This window comes from Columba livia, chromosome Z, assembly GCF_036013475.1.
Source record: "Columba livia isolate bColLiv1 breed racing homer chromosome Z, bColLiv1.pat.W.v2, whole genome shotgun sequence".
In the NCBI taxonomy this organism is placed as follows: Eukaryota; Metazoa; Chordata; class Aves; order Columbiformes; family Columbidae; genus Columba; species Columba livia.
The window spans coordinates 72,817,625-72,838,528 of NC_088642.1; the positions used below are offsets into that span (position 1 = coordinate 72,817,625).

Here is a 20,904-nt window from a genome sequence, read left to right on the forward strand (position 1 = left end):
AGTGTTACTGACAAGAAAACGAACATATGTCTCAACACTACAATTATGGATACTCTGCTGCTTACCGACTAAAAAGGAATGCTCCATCAACAAGAGAGAGTTTTGTAACCTTACTACCTTTAGGAGGAAAACACAAGGGTAGGCTGCAGTCATGATTGCTTCCTAACTGATACCTATATATCTAATTATTAGACTGTTTTTTAAGAAATTATAGAACACATATAGTTTAGGAGAATATTAAGGTAGCAATCTTTAAAGATTAACCAACCATGAAACCATAGAATCTTTTGTATAAGTAGACTGTGTAACCATAGAATCTTTGGACTTAGTAATCACAACCTATTCTTAAAATTGACATAGATTTATGACATATGCTTTTAAAACAGGTAACTGAGAAACATGCAAATGTTGCTCAGCATTGCTTAATGGATAGCTCGTGTTAGAATAGGCGTGGAATATGTTAATGGTGTCCAAGAATTATAATGAATATGTAATTTTTCTTTCAATGTAAGCCGTGTATGACCAACTAGTCACCATCAGACCTATGGAGGGACAGCCCCAGTCCGGCCCCGGCACTGAATAAGAAGTGCTACTTTTAAACCTTAAAACATCGTTTTATGAGTCCATTACTTTGTTGATTTTACGGTATCATAACCAGTGCTGGTGCTTCCCACCCCATCTCACCATAGCAAAGCTTCACCATGTAAAGTCCCTCAATAAATTCTCTCAGGGCAACTGAAGACCTGGCCAGAGTTAGATTCATATAACCCTTCTGGCCTTCTGTTCCTCTGTCTGCAGCCATCCCTGTTACCATCCCCAGTTCACTGAGGACCAGCCCTGCAGTCACAAGTACCTGTTCCAGCTGCTCTGGTGTCCATGGGCTATCTCCAATTACCCTTTTGGCTGCATAAAAGCTCATCCCTGGAGGCGGCTGAGGGATTCCAGGACCTCCTGCACTACTCGATGAAGACCCCTGCGCTGAGGGCACGTTTTGTCGACTCTGAGATTCATTCAATACGAACCTAAGCAGGTGGGAAAGGAGTTTCATTAGAGGCTTTACCCATCAACACTGCCAGCTGAATTAGATGCTGGAAAAGAGGAGTAAACATAATCTGTCCAACTTTACATATTCTTCTTTAATTAATCCCATGACTTTGACATAGGACAGAATTTTATTCAGTTGAGACTCAGCTACCAGCTATCCCAAAATATCCTGCAGGAGCCATAACCATATCATTGTAAGTGTTTGAGAACAAACCTCAGTCAGGAAAGGGAAGGGTCCACTGGTATTTCTGAAAACAGTTTATCAGGTTATGGACCAGAAAGAATGATCTCTCTCATATTAGAAGCGAATATTCTGACAGTACTGCATTTGAGAAACGTGTAGTAAAAGCTTTAAAAACATTTGTGTGATTTCTATGAAAAGCGTAAACCTAACAATGGAAATAACGAACCCTATGCAGCACAATGTAGTGGCAGGAAACAATTCTTGATATATATTTAAAAAAAAGTATTGGGAAATGGCAGTTTTAGTACTGGGCAGGGGAGGAAAGCAAAAGTATAAGGCTCAAGTTAAAAGCCTAAAATCTATTTGGAGACTGGCTGGTCTAGCTGCCCTGTGAACATCTCCATACTCTCACAAAAGCCGCTCCACCCCTCCCTGTGTCCTTGGAGGCTGGTCAGCACCTGAAGGCGTCAAAATTGTAGTGCTGAGACCAACAACAATTATTTTGCTCCAGACAGCCATCATGTGTTCCACATTCAGTGCACAGGCAACAAAAGGAAGTAAATAGTCCCAACAATAAGGATAAACATTCATCTCAGGTCTTTTTAGCTAAAATGTTTAACTATTTCAACATGATTATGAGTTTTAAGCCCTACAGTTAGGCTTTCTGGTTGTTTTACTGCAGACAGACTAGCAAGGCTAATTCACAACTGCGCAATGACAGAGCAAGTTCTAGCAGCCATAAATTAGCTGTAAACAGCTGCAAGCAGTTTCACCCCAGGGAGCAAGACTTCTAGAGCCAGACATCCAGAGCCACAGGCCAACTGAAGACACCCTCTGAGCACCTTCTGGAAAGAAAATGAAGCTTTCACCCCCGCCGTGGTCTGAGTAGTTAAAGATTGTTGTGGTTGGTCAGAGTACAAAACCTCAAAAGGAAGTGAGGTCTCACTGCAAAGCCCCAAGGACTTCATCTGCTGATCCCACAGCCGCAGCAGAGTGGGGGTGAAGATAACAGTATAAACCTGGGCAAACTGAGCTGTGAGCAGAGGAGAACGCTGTTGCTTTGTATTGATAAGGATCCTGGCTGAAACATTGTGGCAAAACTAGTTCTTCCAGCCCCAGGATTGTCAAAGGCTAAAAGGAATCAGACTCAAACATTGTAGCAGGAAATGACACATTCAGTATAGGGTGAACTCTGATTTACATATCAACAACAAGCTAACGAGCCACAGCCCAGGCCAGCTAGATATGTGAGTTGGGGGATGTGCCTCCATCTTCTGATATGTCCAGCTTGGCACACAAAGGGGAAAAGCTGAAACCCTTCAACACGGCCCGGGACTTGTCAAGACTTGTCCATCTTTTGCAATCACCCCTTCCCCCCAGACTTTCCTCTACTTGGACAGCCGTAAAAAGGCTCACCTAGAACAGCGCAGGTAGGGAACCCACCACCCTGAGGACCCTCCGCCCACCAGCCTCGCTGCGGGAACTGGACCAGACACCGGAGGACGCTGCGCTCCTGAACTACAAACCCCAGCATCCTCACCCGGGTTCCAGTATAGGTTGGGAAATTACATATTAGAGAGCAGTGTAGAGGAAAGGGACCTGGGGGTCCTGGTGGACAACAGGATGACCATGAGCCAGCACTGTGCCCTGGTGGCCAGGAAGGCCAATGGCATCCTGGGGTGTATTAGAAGGGGGGTGGTTAGTAGATCGAGAGAGGTTCTCCTGCCCCTCTACTCCACCCTGGTGAGACCACATCTGGAATATTGTGTCCAGTTCTGAGCCCCTCAGTTCAAGAAGGACAGGGAACTGCTGGAGAGGGTCCAGCGTAGGGCAACGAAGATGATTAAGGGAGTGGAGCATCTCCCTTATGAAGAAAGGCTGAGGGAGCTGGGTTTCTTTAGTCTGGAGAAGAGGAGACTAAGGGGGGACCTTATTAATGTTTATAAATATATAAAGGGTGAGTGCCATTGTTATAGTTGAATTGAATTTTGTGGGCTGTGTTTTGATTCTGTAGACCGTATCCAAGATTCTTAGCTTTGATACTGTATCCAGGTTCAGAATGTGCATTCAAGCATGATTTTATATAACCATACCCTATTCTTGAAACTGACATAGATTTATGACATATTCTTTAGAACAGGTAACTTAAACCATACCCTATTCTTAAGATTGATATAGATTTATGATATTCTTTAAAACAGGTAAAAACAGGTAACTTAGAAATAACTGATAAACATGCGAATGTTACTTAGCATTGCTTAGATAGATAATTTGTGTTAGAATAGGTGTGGAATATGCTAATGGTTGTCAAGAATTGTAATGCATATGTATGTGATCAAATTGTATAAATATGGTGTAGACTGAATCAGTGGCTGAAGCCAGCTTTGGGTGCGAACCCCTGGTTTCCCAGCGCTGAAATAAAGCACCGCATATAACTGCACCTGTGGTTATGTGTCTTGAATGCTAACATTTTTGGCGACCCAGATGGGACCTCGCGAGCATTGCTGAGGCGGATCGCGTCTTGATCCTGCTCCAGATAGCACCGAGGTATTCTTGGGGAGCGCATCGGACGCGACCGACCCTCTGCTGCTCACGACGGACCTCTGACTGGTAAGAAGGTGCTTTATCTGGATTGTTGGGTACCCACTTGGTCTGGTTCTGGTCTGGTAGCCTGCCGGTCAGACGCGGCGAAAGCCACGCTCGGTTGGGCAGGGAGCTCCCGTGGTATTGCCTAGGCAGCCGTCCGTCAGACAGAGGGAAACCTCTGCAGGTTCGGCATCTGGTCTGGTTATTTGTGCCGCAGGCTCGGCACCTGGTCTGGTTATTTGTGCTACTCAGCACCTGGTCTGTAGTTCTGGTGATTTAATCTGTATTTACTGTTGAAACGGGTGATTTGATCCTGTTTACTGTTGTTCTGGTAAAGTTACTGTGTTATCTTTCTGTGTTAGTTATCTGTATCCTTCTCTGTTGATATGTCCAATTCAAACGTATCGCCGTCAAATTGCTTTCTGAAACATTAGAAGAAGGCTGGGTTTGGACAGTTTATGCATAAAAGAAGTGTGATTGTGATCTGTTTGCATATTTGAACTCGGTATTCGGTTTGCATGTCTGAGCTCAGTATTTTAGTTTGTATGTTTATATTTGGTACCAAAAGAATTTGTTTGGGGAAATAATTACAAAATAAGAACCGTTTCCGTTACTAAAGAGCCACCTTGCTCCCCCTTCAGATGCATCTGTACACATGAAAGTAAATTGAGTTAGCTGTATTGCAGTTAGTGTTGTTTTGTGGATAGACTGATTTGGATTTGGATCTTAAATTAATGTCAGGGATTGATGTTTAGTATGCTGTTTATTGACATCTGTAAGAAGTTACAAAAGGGTAGGAGCTGAGGGATGTAACTATTGTTCAGCTAATTGGAATTACATATAAAGTTTATAATCACAGGAATTAAATGAAGAGAGAAAAAGGGCAAAAGGAGCCCAAACCTGTGCCCGGCAGCTTTTCCTTGATAAGCTGCAGAGAGAAAAAAAAAAAAAAGGTGAAAAGCTGACTGTCTGCTAAAGCGGTGGGAAAGGGGGGGGGAACGGCGGCTGCTAAGGCTGAAGCTGCAGCTCCTCTCCTCCAAGCTCGCCGCCCGCGGGGGATCATCAAACCTAATAGCACCCCTGCGGCAGGCAGTAGGTGTTGGGGGGGGAACCAGTCTATGTAAAAGTCCCGTTTTCGCAAGGGGATTTAGTGATCTGGAAGCAGTAGGCTGGTCCTTATCGGGAAAACCCAGATAAGGTTGGCAAGGGGATTTAGTGATCTGGAAGCAGTCGGCTGGTCCTTATCGGGAAAACCCAGATAAGGTTGCAAAAGTGATTAAGATGACAATTAAGACGCAGAATCCTGATTGGGATGATTTACAAGTCATTTTAGATACATTAATGGACTCTACAGAAAAATATGTGGTTATACAGGTTGCGAGGGATAAGGTGAGAGAAGATATTCGGAATGGGAAAGTAGAGGCTAACGTTGACGAGAACTTTCCAAAAGAAGATCCCCGATAATACAGGAGATACAGACAATACAGGAGGCGGGTTAAGCCGTCTCCGGAGGTATCAGGATTGGTTATTGATTGGCGTTTAAACTGCTACGCCGAAGCAAATGAATTGGTCAAAATTGTATGATGTGATGCAGGAAAACAATGAGTCTCCCTCGGCCTTTTTAGAAAGATTAAAAGAAGCTGCCAAAACCGGGATGTAAAATTTTTAGTAGACACAGGGGCTATTTATAGTCTCTACTGAATTCCTTACAGGGGGCGGTAGGTCACCGAGCTACAACAATTGTTGGTGCCACGGGGAAGGAGGAAGTACGGCCATTCCTGCAACCTTTGGATTTGTGTTTTGGAGAAAAGGAGCTAACCCACGAGTTCTTATATGTTCCAGATTGTCCAGTTTCTCTTTTAGGACGAGATTTGCTGACCAAATTAGATGCCACAATAACATTTGAGGATGGAAATTTGGTAATGAAAGTTCCGGAGTCAAAGGTAGGACAAATTTTACTATTAAAGGAAAATCCAATTGTAAAAATACCACAGGCAATAGAAGATGCAGTGATTCCCATGGTATGGGAAACTGACATACCTGGGAAGTCAAAGGCAGCTAAACCTGTGAAAGTAGCACTGAAGGAAGGTGCTGAACCGGTACGATTAAGACAGTACCCATTGAAATTGGAAGCCAGATTAGGAATAGTATCTTTAATTGAGAAATTTTTGAAATATGGAATTCTAGAAGAATGTGAATCAGAATACAATACTCCAATTTTTCCAGTAAAGAAACCTGATGGTAGCTATCGACTAGTCCAAGACTTATGAGCAATAAACCAGATCACTAAGGACATACATCCAGTAGTTGCAAATCCGTATACCTTGTTAACATCTGTGAAAGAGAAATATAAATGGTTTACAGTACTTGATTTAAAAGATGCCTTCTTCTGCATACCCCTTGACCAGGAAAGCAAAAGCTATTCACTTTCGAATGGGAGAATCCACACAACAGGAGAAAGGCCCAATTAACCTGGACACGCCTTCCACAAGGATTTAAGAATAGTCCAACTATCTTCAGAAATCAACTAGCCAAAGAGCTTGAGGAATGGACTACAAGAGGCTATATCAGAATTCCTTGACAATGGTATTTGTTGCTGCAATATGTGGATGATATTCTGATTGCTGCTGAGACCCAAGAACTTTGCATTCAGGTAACAATTGAAATATTGAATCAATTAGGAATGAATGGATATAAAGTGTCAAAAAAATAAAGCTCAGATTGCATCGACAACTGTGATCTATCTAGGATGCGAGCTTTCTCAAGGACAGCGAAGACTAGGTATAAACCGTGTACATGCTATCTGTGCGATCTCAGAACCGCGTAACTTACATGAATTAAGATCTTTTCTAGGAATGGCAGGATGGTGCAGGCTCTGGATCATGGACTATGGACTTATTGCCAAACCTTTATACGAGGCACAGAAGAATAAGACCTTGGTGTGGGAAAGACCACAACAAGAAGCTTTTCAAAAATTGAAACAGGCCTTAATGCAAGCGCCTGCTTTGGGCCTACCTGATCTGAATAAAGACTTTCAGTTATTTGTACATGAATGACAGAGACTTGCTCTAGGGGTATTAACCCAACGGCTGGGATCTTGGAAAAGGCCCGTCAGTTATTTCTCTAAACAACTTGACCCGGTAAGTGCTGGATGGCCGGCGTGCCTGCGGGCGGTGGCTGCTACCGTGACATTAATTCAGGAAGTCCGGAAACTGACTATGGGGAAAAGGATCGAAGTGTTTGTATCCCATATGGTGACTACTGTATTGGAACAAAAGGGGGGCCATTGGCTTTCCCCAAGTAGGATGATGAAATATCAGGCAATTTTAACAGAGCAGAATGATGTTATCCTAAAAACAACTAACCTAATGAATCCAGCTGTGTTTTTAAGCGCAGAGACTGAAGAAGAAAATCTGGAACATGATTGTGTGGAGGTCATTGAATATACCCACGCAAGTCGACCTGACCTGAAAGATACCCCATTGGAGAAGACGGATTGGGAGCTTTTTACTGACGGCAGTAGTTTTGTGGAAAGCGGAGTGCAGTATGCAGGATACGCGATTACTACTGCCAAAACAGTAATTGAAGCTAAATCCCTACCACCAAACACATCAGCACAGAAAGCTGAGTTGATAGCCCTAACTAGGGCATTAGAGCTCAGTGAGGACAAAAGGGTCAATATTTGGACCGCCTCAAAATATGCATTCGGGGTTGTTCATGTACATGGAGCTCTTTGGAAAGAGCGTGGACTACTCTCCTCCCAAGGAACAAACATCAAGTACCAAAAAGAAATATTGAACTTGACTAATGCTGTTCAAAAGCCATCACTAGTTGCCATCATGCACTGTAAAGCTCATCAGAATGGGACATCGACAATTATTGAAGGAAACCAACTTGCTGATCAAACAGCCCGATCAGTGGCACGACGAGTCTGGATGATGGTGGGTCTTGTCTCCCAAAAGGTAAGAGCAATTGATTTATTACCTACACCTTCAGAGGCACCTGAATATTCTACAGAAGATGAGAAATTGGCAAGACTAGTAAAAGCCGTCAAGGGTAATTCTGGATGGTATGTAACCACCAACGGACAAATTGTGGTCCCAATCACAATTATGAGAGGGATACTTCAAGCGGAGCACCAGAAGTGTCATTGGGGTGCAGAAGCATTGGTAACTTATCTAAGAAAACAAATTATCTCGGTCCAGATGTTAACAATGGCAAAATCTATCACAGCTAAGTGTGAAATTTGCTTGAGAAATAATCCTTTAGTTAAAAGAAAAGTAGATATGGGAAAAATTAGGACAGGTGTACAACCAGGGGATTGTTGGCAAATAGATTATGTGGAACTCCCCAAAACTCGAGGATTCAGATATCTGCTAGTTGGGGTATGCACCTTTTCAGGATGGCCAGAAGCCTTCCCTTGTCGCACCAACCAGGCACAAGAAACTGTAAAATGGTTACTGAAGGAAATAATTCCCAGATTTGGAGTACCATTGGGAATATCATCTGATAGGGGACCGCATTTTGTTGCTCAAGTGGTAAAGGAAGTCAGTAGATGTTTGGGAATTAAATGGGAATTACATACCCCATGGAGACCCCAGTCTAGTGGCCAGGTGGAGAAAATGAATCAGACGTTAAAATGACAACTTAGCAAAATTTGCCAGGAAGCAAAAATTCAGTGGCCCCAGGCCTTACCAATAGCGTTATTGCGAATTAGGATTAAACCTAGGAGTGGAATGTCCGTAAGCCCATACGAAATTCTGTACGGCAAACCATACGAAGCACCTGATCCGAATCCAAGTGTACATGTAAAAGGTAATCAGGATGTGTACAATTACGTATTGTCTCTCGGCAGGACATTGAATCGACTCAGATCCGTATTAGTGTGGAATCGCCCGCTAGCACTTGAGAATCCGGTACATGATATAGAACCTGGAGACACGGTGTATATAAAGACTTGGAGAGAAGATCCTTTAAAAGAACGTTGGGACGGACCTTATCAAGTACTTTTAACTACATTTACCGCAATCAAGGTTGCTGAAATAGACTCCTGGATACGTTACACCCAAGTGAAGAAAGTCCCAAAACTGTGGCAATCACGATTAGTGGGTCCAACCACACTTAAAATCACAACGCAGGATGTCTAACTTTTGTTACCGTTTTGTTTTTATAGTAGTTTATGTACCCAGACTGTATGCCACACTGATTTGCAAAGTCACTGGAGAACAATTATGTAAAACACGAAGGGCTATAGGAGATAGTGACGATACTCAAATGCCACAAGTAGTACAGAGTGTACAGAATCAGGCAGAGAACCTGATGATAGGACTAATTCGAGATTTTGCACAAACCCAAAATGTCAGTAGCATCACTGCTTGTCTTCCCATCCCGAAATCAGCTGAAGATCCGGTACAGTGGGGAATAATATCTACGACCTTACCAGAAGTAAATAAGACTGGTAAGATAGTGTGTGAGTCCCATACTAAAATAGAGCAAGTACCAATTGAACAACGGACAAAAGAGCTTGTTAAGAATGCCATGATAAAAAGAGGTGACTGCTTAAAGTTGCCAGGAGCAGAATTTGTAAAGATATGATGATTTCATAATATTGGGTATTGCACGTATGAAAAGTGGACCACCAAAACAGTATATGAAAAGGTTGAGCGAGCCTATTGGGAATGTAAAGATCAGGATAATCAGAACATAACTGAATCATGGGATAACATGTGGACGTTGAGTATAGTACAGCAATATCAATATAGCGAAGCATTTCCATGGTGTATACGATGGACCAATGTAACAAGAGGAGTAACAGTACCGTGGTGGAATTGCTCTCAAGTAATGACCTGCCAGACAGATGTGAAAGAAATACCTCTGTCCATCATTAAAGTTGCAGTAATCGCAGGTTGCATTTGTCAGAAACAATTGGATCCAAAGGAAGCAATCAAAATAGGCATTGATGGAGATAAGATAGATTGTAGAGGAACTATAGGTAGTGTGGGACATTTGGTTTGGGCCTTAAGTGATGGAACCTGGACAACACATTTACTGATAGCAGGACCAGTAAGGGAGGTTACTTTGGGGTTACCAACCCTATGTCCCATTTGGAAAAGGTCACCCTTGAAGAATAGGCAAGAACTCCTACAAGTTAGGCACAAGCGAGAGATAGATGAAGATGATGCGTGGCACGAGCCATCGGGTAGTGTTAAATTCGGCTGGGCATTAGAATCTTTCTTTGCACCAATCGCAGCCTATAGAAACAGAGAAATGATTGACAGATTAATTGGACAGATGGATCGATTGGCAAGGGTAACCAAAAAGGGTTTTCGAGAATTCAATATACAATTACAAGCTACGACCAAAATGACTTTGCAGAACAGAATGGCACTTGATATAATGTTGCTAAAAGAAAATGGGGTTTGTGGATATTTAAAAGATAGGGTTGACCATTGCTGCATTCATATCCCAAACGTAACCTCTGAAGTGGAAAAAGATATTTCCCAATTAACCCAAACAAAAGAACTGCAAGCGGAAAAACAAGATGTAGAGCAGAGCTGGGTTGGGGCCTTGCTAAGCAAATTGAACCTGAACCTGGGAGGACGGGCACATTCGTTATTGGAGAGTTTATTTTTGCTTGCCATTATAGTTGCTCTTTTCTTTTTGCTTTATGCTTATATTAAGCATCAAATAAGTCAATCAAAAGCAAGGAACGACCGCATCTTTACTGTCCTTAGCAGATCCACTTTTGACAACCCTCCAGCTTATAAGGAAAATATAATGTAGTGAAAATGCATTGTCTAGGAATAGAAAAGCATTTTCAAAGGGGGGAAATGTTATAGTTGAATTGAATTTTGTGGGCTGTGTTTTGATTCTGTAGACTGTATCCAAGATTCTTAGCTTTGATACTGTATCCAGGTTCAGAATGTGCATTCAAGCATGATTTTATATAACCATACCCTATTCTTGAAATTGACATAGATTTATGACATATTCTTTAGAACAGGTAACTTAAACCATACCCTATTCTTAAGATTGATATAGATTTATGATATTCTTTAAAACAGGTAAAAACAGGTAACTTAGAAATAACTGATAAACATGCGAATGTTACTTAGCATTGCTTAGATAGATAATTTGTGTTAGAATAGGTGTGGAATATGCTAATGGTTGTCAAGAATTGTAATGCATATGTATGTGATCAAATTGTATAAATATGGTGTAGACTGAATCAGTGGCTGAAGCCAGCTTTGGGTGCGAACCCCTGGTTTCCCAGCGCTGAAATAAAGCACCGCATATAACTGCACCTGTGGTTATGTGTCTTGAATGCTAACACCATGAGGATGGAGCCAGGCTCTTCTCGGTGGCAAACAATGATAGGACAAGGGGTAATGGGATCAAGCTGGAACACAAGAGGTTCCGCTTAAAGTTGAGAAGAAACTTCTTCTCAGTGAGGGTGACAGACACTGGAACAGGCTGCCCAGGGAGGTTGTGGAGTCTCCTTCTCTGGAGACATTCAAAACCCGCCTGGACATGTTCCTGTGCGACCTCACCTGGGCGTTCCTGCTCCAGCAGGGGGATTGGACTGGATGATCTTTTGAGGTCCCTTCCAATCCCAAACATACTGTGATACTGTGACACTGTGGGACACCAGAGGCCATACATCGTCATACAAGTCTCGCCATCCACGCTGCGGAGCCACAAGAGTGGCTGGATCCCTCACCTTTTGCTTCTACCTTTCTCTCTGCTCTTTCCTTCTCTCTTTTTTCTTCTATACCTCTGTTTCTTTGCCTCTCCTTCTGTGAGTGGTGATACCTTACTCTCTCTCTCTTATACCTTAGTTTTCCTCTACCACTCTCCTTCTCTCTTTCCCTTTTGAACATATAAGAGTAACATAATGTTAAGCTCTGCTGTTGGATTCTTGTTAGGTTTTGTATTATAGCTACTAGTGGTTGCCACTCCATTGCTCATAGAAGGACTTTTGCTTTTAATGTATTGATAAGTTCTGTGATATCATAAAATACTTTTGCCAAGCCACTATTCGCTGTAATCAGTATTCTAACACGTGCTTTTAATAAAACTCATAACTGAATTGGACCCCTGGAGTGATTGTCAGTCATTCACTTTGCATAACCATGCAGAATTAACCCAGAGTTAACTCACACCTGAGTCAGGGCACGTGTCACATTCAGAGTTAACTCATCCCTCATCCCATCTGTTGGGATGGGACAGCTGGGCATTTTAAACTACAAGTTGCAAGACTCTGCACACTCAGATGAGGAGGAAGTGGTCCCTGCAGCACCTGATGGGAGCACGGCCTCCAGGGACGCTACATGGAGAAAAACACATGCTCGCTATTTTAAAAGTCATTCCACTTGGGTGAGCAAGAGCTAGGTGCTCAGAAACATCCTACAGAAATCAATAAACTGCTAGAAAAAAAGACGTGTTCTACTGTTAAAATTACTTATATTTTCTTTCAAAGCAAAAGCTCCCCTAGCAATACAAAGACACTAAACAAGTTAGTGGAAAACAGATTTCAAGTAAGTACTGACTTTATAAACTAGGAGATTCCTAACAAGCAGTGATCAGTAAATTCAAGTTGCTTTATAAATCATTCTTGCACTCAGAAACTGTGCTCACGATGAGACATGCCATTACAGTTAAAACATTTTTCATCAGAAGACAGATGAAAGACAAATCTTGTTATTAAAGGTTCAGTTCTGGAAAGCACAAGGTTTCAGAGATTATGCCTGCTTATGACCTTGGCAGAACAAGCCTTAAAACTCAAATGCAGGAAGGTGAGCGCACATTTTGGTCTGGCTTCTATTTATCTATTTAACAGATAGCTCACATGTCTCATAACTTCACTTTGATCCCAAAAGAGGTCAAGGACTGAATAGCATAACATCTATTGAAATAGAAAAAAGACATTTGTTAAATAAGGAAGGTGGTGATCCCGTTCTTGGAATTAGAACCCTGCTTTGTATCTTACTGAAACATGTAACTGGCTTAATTTGAGCTAGGAAATATCAGTTTATTTCAAATGAGTTTCCAAGGGTGCAGTTTGTAATGTTTCACACATAAAAAACACATCAATACCAGAGAAGACTGGTATTAACTTTTACTTACCCATAAGGCATAAGCAGAACATCCAACATAAAGTCCAAAAGCAGCTGTACAGTCTTTGGTTTTTCAGCAAGATTAAATGGAGAAGCTGCTGCTTTCAGTGGTTCAGCAGGGTATTTCATGTGAAAAAGGGTTGGTATTAGAAGATGCATTAGGCTGAAAAACAATTATATTTACTGCAACCATTTAAAAAAAAACAACACCCATTTATTCTTAACATTCAAGAGAGAAACCTTTAATAACAAACCTGGTCCTTAATAGCAAAAAAAAGTATTAGAAAAAGTTAAACTGATTCACAATCCCATGGTCTCTGCCACCTGTTATACTTAAAAACAGAAGGCAGAGGATAAATTAGAATTTGTGCTTAAAATAGAACATATATATCTCTGTGCATGCACACACACACATCTGGAGAGAGAGAAAGTCACTGCCTTTGTCTAGACTTCTGTTGTTTTGTAACTGTGCCACAAAATACAGTCTAGGACGGTCTTGTCTGTAAGAAATCTAAAGTTTTAAATCCAAGCCTATCTAGAACAGAAGTCAATAAACACCATTCAGCTTCACCAAAGACTGCACACAGACAAACATATTTATATAGCAATACAGACAGATTTCCCAAAGCTCTCTTCACTCATGTACTTGCTTTTCGGACAGAGAAAAACCATGGTCCTAGAGAAATCCATCAAGTATTTTCACACTGATCTCATGAACAGAGGCAAGATTTTACGTTTACACTGTCACACTGCTACAGAGTGAATGAAAATATTATTTTAATGCCATTTTCCAGTGTCAGCATGGTTCATAATTAACAGTAACCTAGAAGTTCTTAGTATGCAGCAGTTCCCAACTTCAGTGTTTGTTTCATTTACTACAACTTAGTGTTTCAAATGAGTAGGAATCTTGGTTATCTCACAATTCAGAGCGGCCAGTCTGACACATTTACTGCTGTTCCTGTTGCTGGACAGTGGATAGTTACTGAAGGTCTGGTCTTAGGCTGTAAACAAGAATTTGATGAATATGGATTGGGGATATGGACAGGCATATCCATCATAACACAGGTCTCTTATCATACAGGGAGTCTGCTGCTGCACATCCTGTATCTTATTACAACACTAGACTACATGAATTCTTTGTATCACCCAAATTACTGTATTGCTGATCCACATTGTGCAAGCCAAGAACATCCTAAGCAATGACAACATCTCGAAGGGAAAAAAAAAAAAAACTTTTAACAAGTGATAGAAAGTATTTTACTGAAACAACACCAACAGAATTAACTCCAAGGATAAGTAGCTATACCTGTCTTGCTGTGGTTGAGGTTTCCCTTCCATTGCAGTGAGAAGAGTTGGAGCCAATTCACATTGTTTTTCCACAGGCAGACGGGGGTATCCCATCTTAACATAAATTATGGTAAAATTCTAAAGGGGTAGAAAAAGCACACAGTATTGGCAACAGTGCAAAAGAAATATTTGTTCTTTAAACTCTTCTTGTATGTTGTGTTACATAATTAGGTCTTGGAAACATATGTTTTGGAAGACAAATTTTTCAATTCTAAGGCTCATGAGACTGACATCTATTGAAGGAGAGGTGCAGCAAGACCCAGCAAGACCTACTCAGAAAAGCCCTGAGTCTTGCTGAGCTTTCACTTTGAAAGAAGGAAAACAACAATGCAAAAACCCCTATCTTCTCTTATTCACTGCCAATTTCACCAAAAGCACCTTTACCTAACCGACAGCTTCAAGGAAAGCAAATGTAATTTTCTGTCTTACCTATTTCTGAAACGAAATAGAAAGCAATAGTGATTAAATACAAAGTCATAAGTAAGGTTTCTCTTGAAAATACGTTTCTACATCAGCATAATAACAAGCTGCAAATGCAATCCCAACAGAGTCCAGCGATATGGCAGCACAGCAGAGCAACACTGAATACTGGACTATCTAGCTCCTATCGTGTTGATCCAAGTCCAGCCAAGAACTGTACAAATAAGAGTTAGTTATGTGTTCAATGACCTGGTTGAAATGAGAAGCATTATACTTCTTTGTAGATGGCACTCGTTAAAATTTTCTGAAGCATCATGGCACAAAACAACATGCATCACTGAGATATGTAAATGGAAACAGATTTTTAACGTGTCCAGCCAAAAGCAGAGTTTATGTTAAGTTTGTCTTCCAACATGATGGTCCTTTTACTGCTCTACAGAACATGTGCACTCTAGAAGCCCTAAGTCATCTCCAAAAGGTGAACTGCGGATAATCCCACTTGCTTAAAGACAATCTGAGATTACTTCTATGTTACTGCTATTTACAGCCTAAATACTTATCCATCAGTTTATAAGAGGGTACATTTTCCATTTATGCTACATATGACTGAATAGTCAAATGAGAAGGACACCAAGTTTCCCTCTGATTTTATCACTACTTTCATGCTTGTGATTTGCAATATATCTAGCACAGCTGAAATGAAAATTTTCTTCAGAGTTTCACAAAAAAAAGGTTTTTAAACTACCTTCTTTACTACACTACTTTGAATGAAAACATCTAGTGAATTTTCCCTATCTACAAAAAAGGTTTTAAAATATTTTTTAATATTTTCCTTGCTCAGCTCAGGTCCTGACTCTAAAACCACACAAAAATACAAGTTTTCATATGTTCCGAGAAATATGTATCTTTTAATTGAGACTCCGATCCTGCACGATGTTTTAAGAGCCTGATTCTGCACGTATCAGGGTCAGCATAGGTGGCTGTCTGCTGGATCTTCTGCCAATGAACAGACCCACTACAAAACAAGCAATGACTATTCATGCATTCATGAAATATCAAGAGTAATTATTAGTAATTTGAACAGAGTCAATTGTGTAGTTGTTTTATGAAACTAAGTTTCACTCACACTAGATTATAAAGTTTAGTTTAAAAAAATATCTTACAACACCAACCTCATGACGACAACATACTTCCTAGAAGAGCTAACAGAGCTAAATACAGAAGCTTTAACAAATATTCTGCTTGCTACAAGTAAATCAGCAACTATTCTTGGAAGAACAGACACTTACAGTGACAAAAGACACTGCAGAAGGATCTTGATATTGAACTAGCAACGTCTCTACTGGAAGCTGAATTTTTGGACGACTTTTGATGCGCTTATTCAGATGAACCAGCAGCTCCATGACCTGATAGGAAGAAAACAAAAAACTTATAAGAACCACCTTTTATTTTACTACTTTGGACTCCATATGTCATCCTCAGTCCACTAGGCAGGCCTACTATAAACAGATCAAGCCTGAGCCTCCTGATTATCTAATCTCTGAAAAAACACCAGTCATCATTGATTGTATTACCTTGAAATCACTCTGACGTATCTGAGGTCACTGTGAAGACAAACACATAAGAAGTCCCAAACCATGCCACCACCAATAACCTTCACACCAGCAGAAATGTCAGGAAGAAATGACTACTGAGGATGACCAGTTCTTTCTATACAGTTGGCTATCATCCCTCAAAACAGAGCCTGGTTTGGAAATCTGCATTGCAGCTCTGTCATGTGGCTGTAGAGCAGGGGACAGAGCGCCTGAAACAAGAAAGGGGCAGAATGGTACTTTCTCATGATGATGACTCTCTAGTGCAGCAGTAGCCCAGAGGGTTTGTGTAGTCTCTATCTTTCAAGGTTTTTCAAGACCCATCTCAATAAAACCTTCAGCACCCTGGCCTGAACTTATAATGGACCCTGTTTTAATGTTTTAAGCAGGAAGTTGGTCTGGAGACCTCCTGAGATCCCCTCCAAGCTGAGTCATTCCATGACTGTACAATCCCACAAAGCAGTTTCTTGGCATAGCAGCAGCAAAGTGTCATTTGTGCTGCTAAATGAGGCATCATAACTGAACAGAATAACTTGAAAAACTACAATCTCCACTCGGGAACAACGGGTTCTGAGAAACCACACTGAACATCTGCATCCAGCTCACAAACCCTATCAGATTCTCAAGGAAGGTGGCCCAAAAATATGTGACATTAAATGGAGTCAGCTCAGCTCCAGTAAAACCAGATAAAGCCACTCCTAGAGGCATGTCAACTTCAAGCAATTGAAGTCAAAAAGCCAGGGTAGGCATGCTGTCCTGGGCTTTTGATGGCTCATTACTGCGGCGATGAGAACAACGCATATGGAGATGCAGAGATGCAGACACAGAGGTCTTGTTAGCAGTGAGAGCAGAGACAGGCAGAGCTGAGTCAAGCTGAGCCTTCTTTAATTAGCCTTTCTCAATTTATAGCTTTACTGCTATGGGCCTTGACTAAGAGGCTAAACAGGATGTTTTTTACAAAAAATGTTATTCCAAACACACAGGCCCAACATTCACACATCCTACATGCGGCAGTGGTGTTCCAACCCGAGATATCATACTCACTGGCATGGGCTATCACACTTTACACTCATAAAAAACATACTTCTGTATAAACTGCCCAAGGACCTTTATGTTTTTACTTATCACTGTGATTTAATCATGTTAGTACTATACATTTGGATGGTCATGTTAGTATTTATCTCCCTTTATCATCCAGGTAGCTGGAACCACGTGTCCTGCTGTTCCCGCACAATATTGTGACCATAGTAAGGTGAAAACCAGATAAATTGCTGTTACTAAAGCTGGTCACGGAAAATGCAGAACCCTATGCTTGCTGAGCAGCATATGAGCTAAGACATCTTTGCATCTACTCTGTGACAAGATATAAAACAAAGTAACGTCCAGATATAATCCAGAGATTGACCATAAGCATGTAACTCAGACCAGAAATAAGCTGACAAACTAAGCAACGCTGACAGCTATCAGATTTTGCTGCTGCAAAATCGATGTAACAGCAGTCACAAAGTCCTGTTATTTTAGAGAGGAAAAATCTGTCTGTACACACTTTATTGTGAAGGAAGAGAAACACATGACTACAACAGAGTTTGAGGAACTAGTTCAAATTACCCATGGTGGCTGGTGAAAAAAGACACGGCTGGATCTGGGTATATGTAAGGGTTTCACTCATGTCCTGCTTCTCTAATCATTAATACCAAATGAGCACAGTAAGGATTTCATTCAGTGGTACTCATCAGACCAGAATCAGGCAAACACCTGCACGTCCGAGTATGACCACTCCTGTTTTTGCTGGCTTGACGTGGGCTGCATAAAGCGACACAGTACCCAGTTTGGCACAAATGCTGCCAGTGCATCAGTACTTCTTGCAGCACATCTGAACCAGCACCGTGAATTTACCCTGGATTCGTTCTTTGCGTGACACTGGTAGGTAACCAACTTGGCAGAAGACATTCTAGAGCTGAACTTAACTAATCTGTCAAACTGTGGCCTCAAGAGGGACTACCTTTTCAGAATAAAAGTATTGAGAAGGTATAAGCATTGTAAGCTTATGCACACACCTAGACTATGTCTTAGATCTGAAAATGAACGAGGACAGTAAGTTCAAATTACTGAATGAGGCAGTAATATTGACCTGACAATCACAAAATTAAGGCCAGGGCTAAGACCAACATAGCAATATATGACGGCAATCAGAAGAAAAACAGAATTTTACATTCTAGCAGTCCAAGCCGGAGAAGAAAGTTAAGTCTGAGGAGTCAGAGTAAAATTAGAGTGTAGTCAATCCGTCTGGTGACTGAATGAACTACACTGTGTTTCTAAAGCTGGGTGAAGGGAATAGAATCACAGAATGGTTTGGGTTGGAAGGGACCTTCAAAGCTCATCCGGTCCAACCCCTGCCATGAGCAGGGACATCTTCACCAGATCAGGTTGCTCAGAGCCCCGTCCAGCCTGGCCTTGAAGTACCTGAACACCTGCATTGACATACACTTTGCCAGCACACTGCCATCACACAAATGTTCTTTTTTGCTTGTATATCTATACTATCGAAAGCTACACTGTCAATTCAATCAAAATGGTGTGAGCTTTCCAACCACAATTAACTATGTTGGCACACTTCTTGTTGTTGGTTTTAAACCACTACAAAGATAGCAGGAGAGACACACGACACGGGATGGCAGGGTTTTGTTGCTGCCTACAGTCAAACACTGGGTCAAATAAAGTTTGTCCTTCTCCTTCCATTATATTGGATCTACTTTTATTACTTCTTATTAGATTAGTTTTCCAATTGCCTGAGTGGTCATGGAAAAAAAAAAAGCTTTTGTTTTCCTTAACATTGCCTTAACATGACTTTGAGAGGCTGGAGTTGAACAATAGGTATATTCGTTCTTGTCCACCATACAAAATCAGCACTGGAAAGCCAGGTATTTTTATCTAAAAATCATTAGCATTTGAAAATGCATCAGACTTCTTAAGGCATTTTCCTACCAGACAAGAGCAAGAGCAAGTAGGAGACTAAGAAGTTGAATTCTGATGTAAGTAACAGAAAAAGGCAATGTGTATGTCAAACAGATTTACCTGCAGGTTATACACTCCACAGTAAATCTTCACTGATGTTCATTAGAGTAAAAAACTGACAGTCTTCCCCTCCCCTCTGTCTCACTGATAAATTATTTTGCTATGTAAAAAATACCAGACAAAATAACCAACACATACAAAGTGTTCTTGTTAGGTTTTGAATTCATTATGAAAACAGAATACTGAGAGAGTCAATCTCCCTTCACCAATATGGCAAAAGCAGAATTCAGGGTAATTTCCTTGAGTGCAATGAATTTGAAAAATACCAAGAAGCACAGGGAAGTGCTTTGATTGTTTATAATATTATCATCATCTTGTACAGATAAAAGTCTATAGCTTAAACACATAGAAGGAAGAACAGCAAAATAGTTTTATTTTGTTATTCATTCTAACATAAAAACTATAGAACACTGTGAGAATGCTGTGTTAGTTTGAGAGTCCTCTTAAAATCTAATTTTCAAAGGAGTAGTCTTCCCCCTTTCCTGAATCTGACACCACTCCAAAAAAAAAACACCAGACAACATATTCCAGTTTATGGAAAAAATATTGTATAAAAAAATACCCTAAGGAATTTCACTAGCTAGTTGGATCCCCTTCTTCAAAGCTCCAAGTGCACATGATAAGCAGGTATTCAGAAGAACCCTCCATCTGAGCTGGAGTGTCTGTCCTTCAGCACAGTAGAATTTCTTCACATCTATGGATCCACTTTCAGGTGATCACTGCCAGGACCATTTTTTGTGCAGAACTTTTAGGAAAATCTGTGTTCTAGTTACTCACAGGTTCTGAAGTCTACTCATAAAGGCATGGTGATCCAGGCATGGTGATTTGCCTATTTCTACAAGACAAAGGGGGGATTACAAAATATTATTTTCCAGCCCCCCCACAACAGTCCAGTATTCTGCTCAGAAAGGTTCCGGTCCACCTCTATCAACAGGCAGCTCCTTCAGATGAACCCCTGCATGATCAAGAATTCCTTCTTTATTTTCTGATCCAGCTGCTGAAGTCTCACAGTCAGCTGCTGCTGCCCCGTTTGCCTCTCCTGATCGCACCGCCCTGGCAGAACACGAAACACACGCAGGTGTTCTCTGCCTCAACCCAGACCAGGTCACACCACCTCCGCCGTTAACACAAGGCTTGGCGATCCCCTCGTGCAATCCCACAACTGTTGTTGCATGAGACTTGTGCAAGAACACAGGTCTGGGGAAAAAATAAAACTGGCAATAAACAGAGCTCAGTTCCCTGCTGCAGCAGGCAGCTACACCACTGAATCCCTTCATGTTCGTATTAAATTCCATCTTCCATTCGGTCCTTGCCTGGCCGCAGGAATAAGGGGAACGACAAGTACATGGTGTTGGGGAACTAGGGCCAGTCCCAGCAGCGGGGAGGCTCTCGCAGCTCCACATGCCCAGCTCCAACCAGGAGAGGCACATATTGACCAGTGGGCTCCACCTCTAGAGACCCAAATTTGCTCCTCTCCAAATCACCCAGCTCCATTCCTTTCCTTGCCTTGGGTTCCTCCACTAAACATCCCATTATAAAG

At 41.4% G+C, this 20,904-nt stretch overlaps 1 protein-coding gene across 5 annotated transcripts in view; it reads right to left on the bottom strand.

The window, feature by feature from the left end:
• ECPAS (Ecm29 proteasome adaptor and scaffold) overlaps positions 1-20,904 on the bottom strand; it is an 84,056-nt gene that overhangs the window by 47,308 nt on the left and 15,844 nt on the right. For 4 of the 5 annotated variants that reach the window (XM_065046353.1, XM_065046356.1, XM_065046354.1 and 1 more), the window contains 4 exons: positions 15,987-16,103; positions 14,237-14,355; positions 12,941-13,093; positions 854-1,022 (listed from right to left, as the gene is read on the bottom strand). In XM_065046353.1, coding sequence (XP_064902425.1) covers positions 854-1,022; positions 12,941-13,093; positions 14,237-14,355; positions 15,987-16,103 — 558 coding nt within the window. The remainder of the gene's footprint in view (positions 1-853; positions 1,023-12,940; positions 13,094-14,236; positions 14,356-15,986; positions 16,104-20,904) is intronic. The other variant, XM_065046357.1, reaches the window with a different exon arrangement.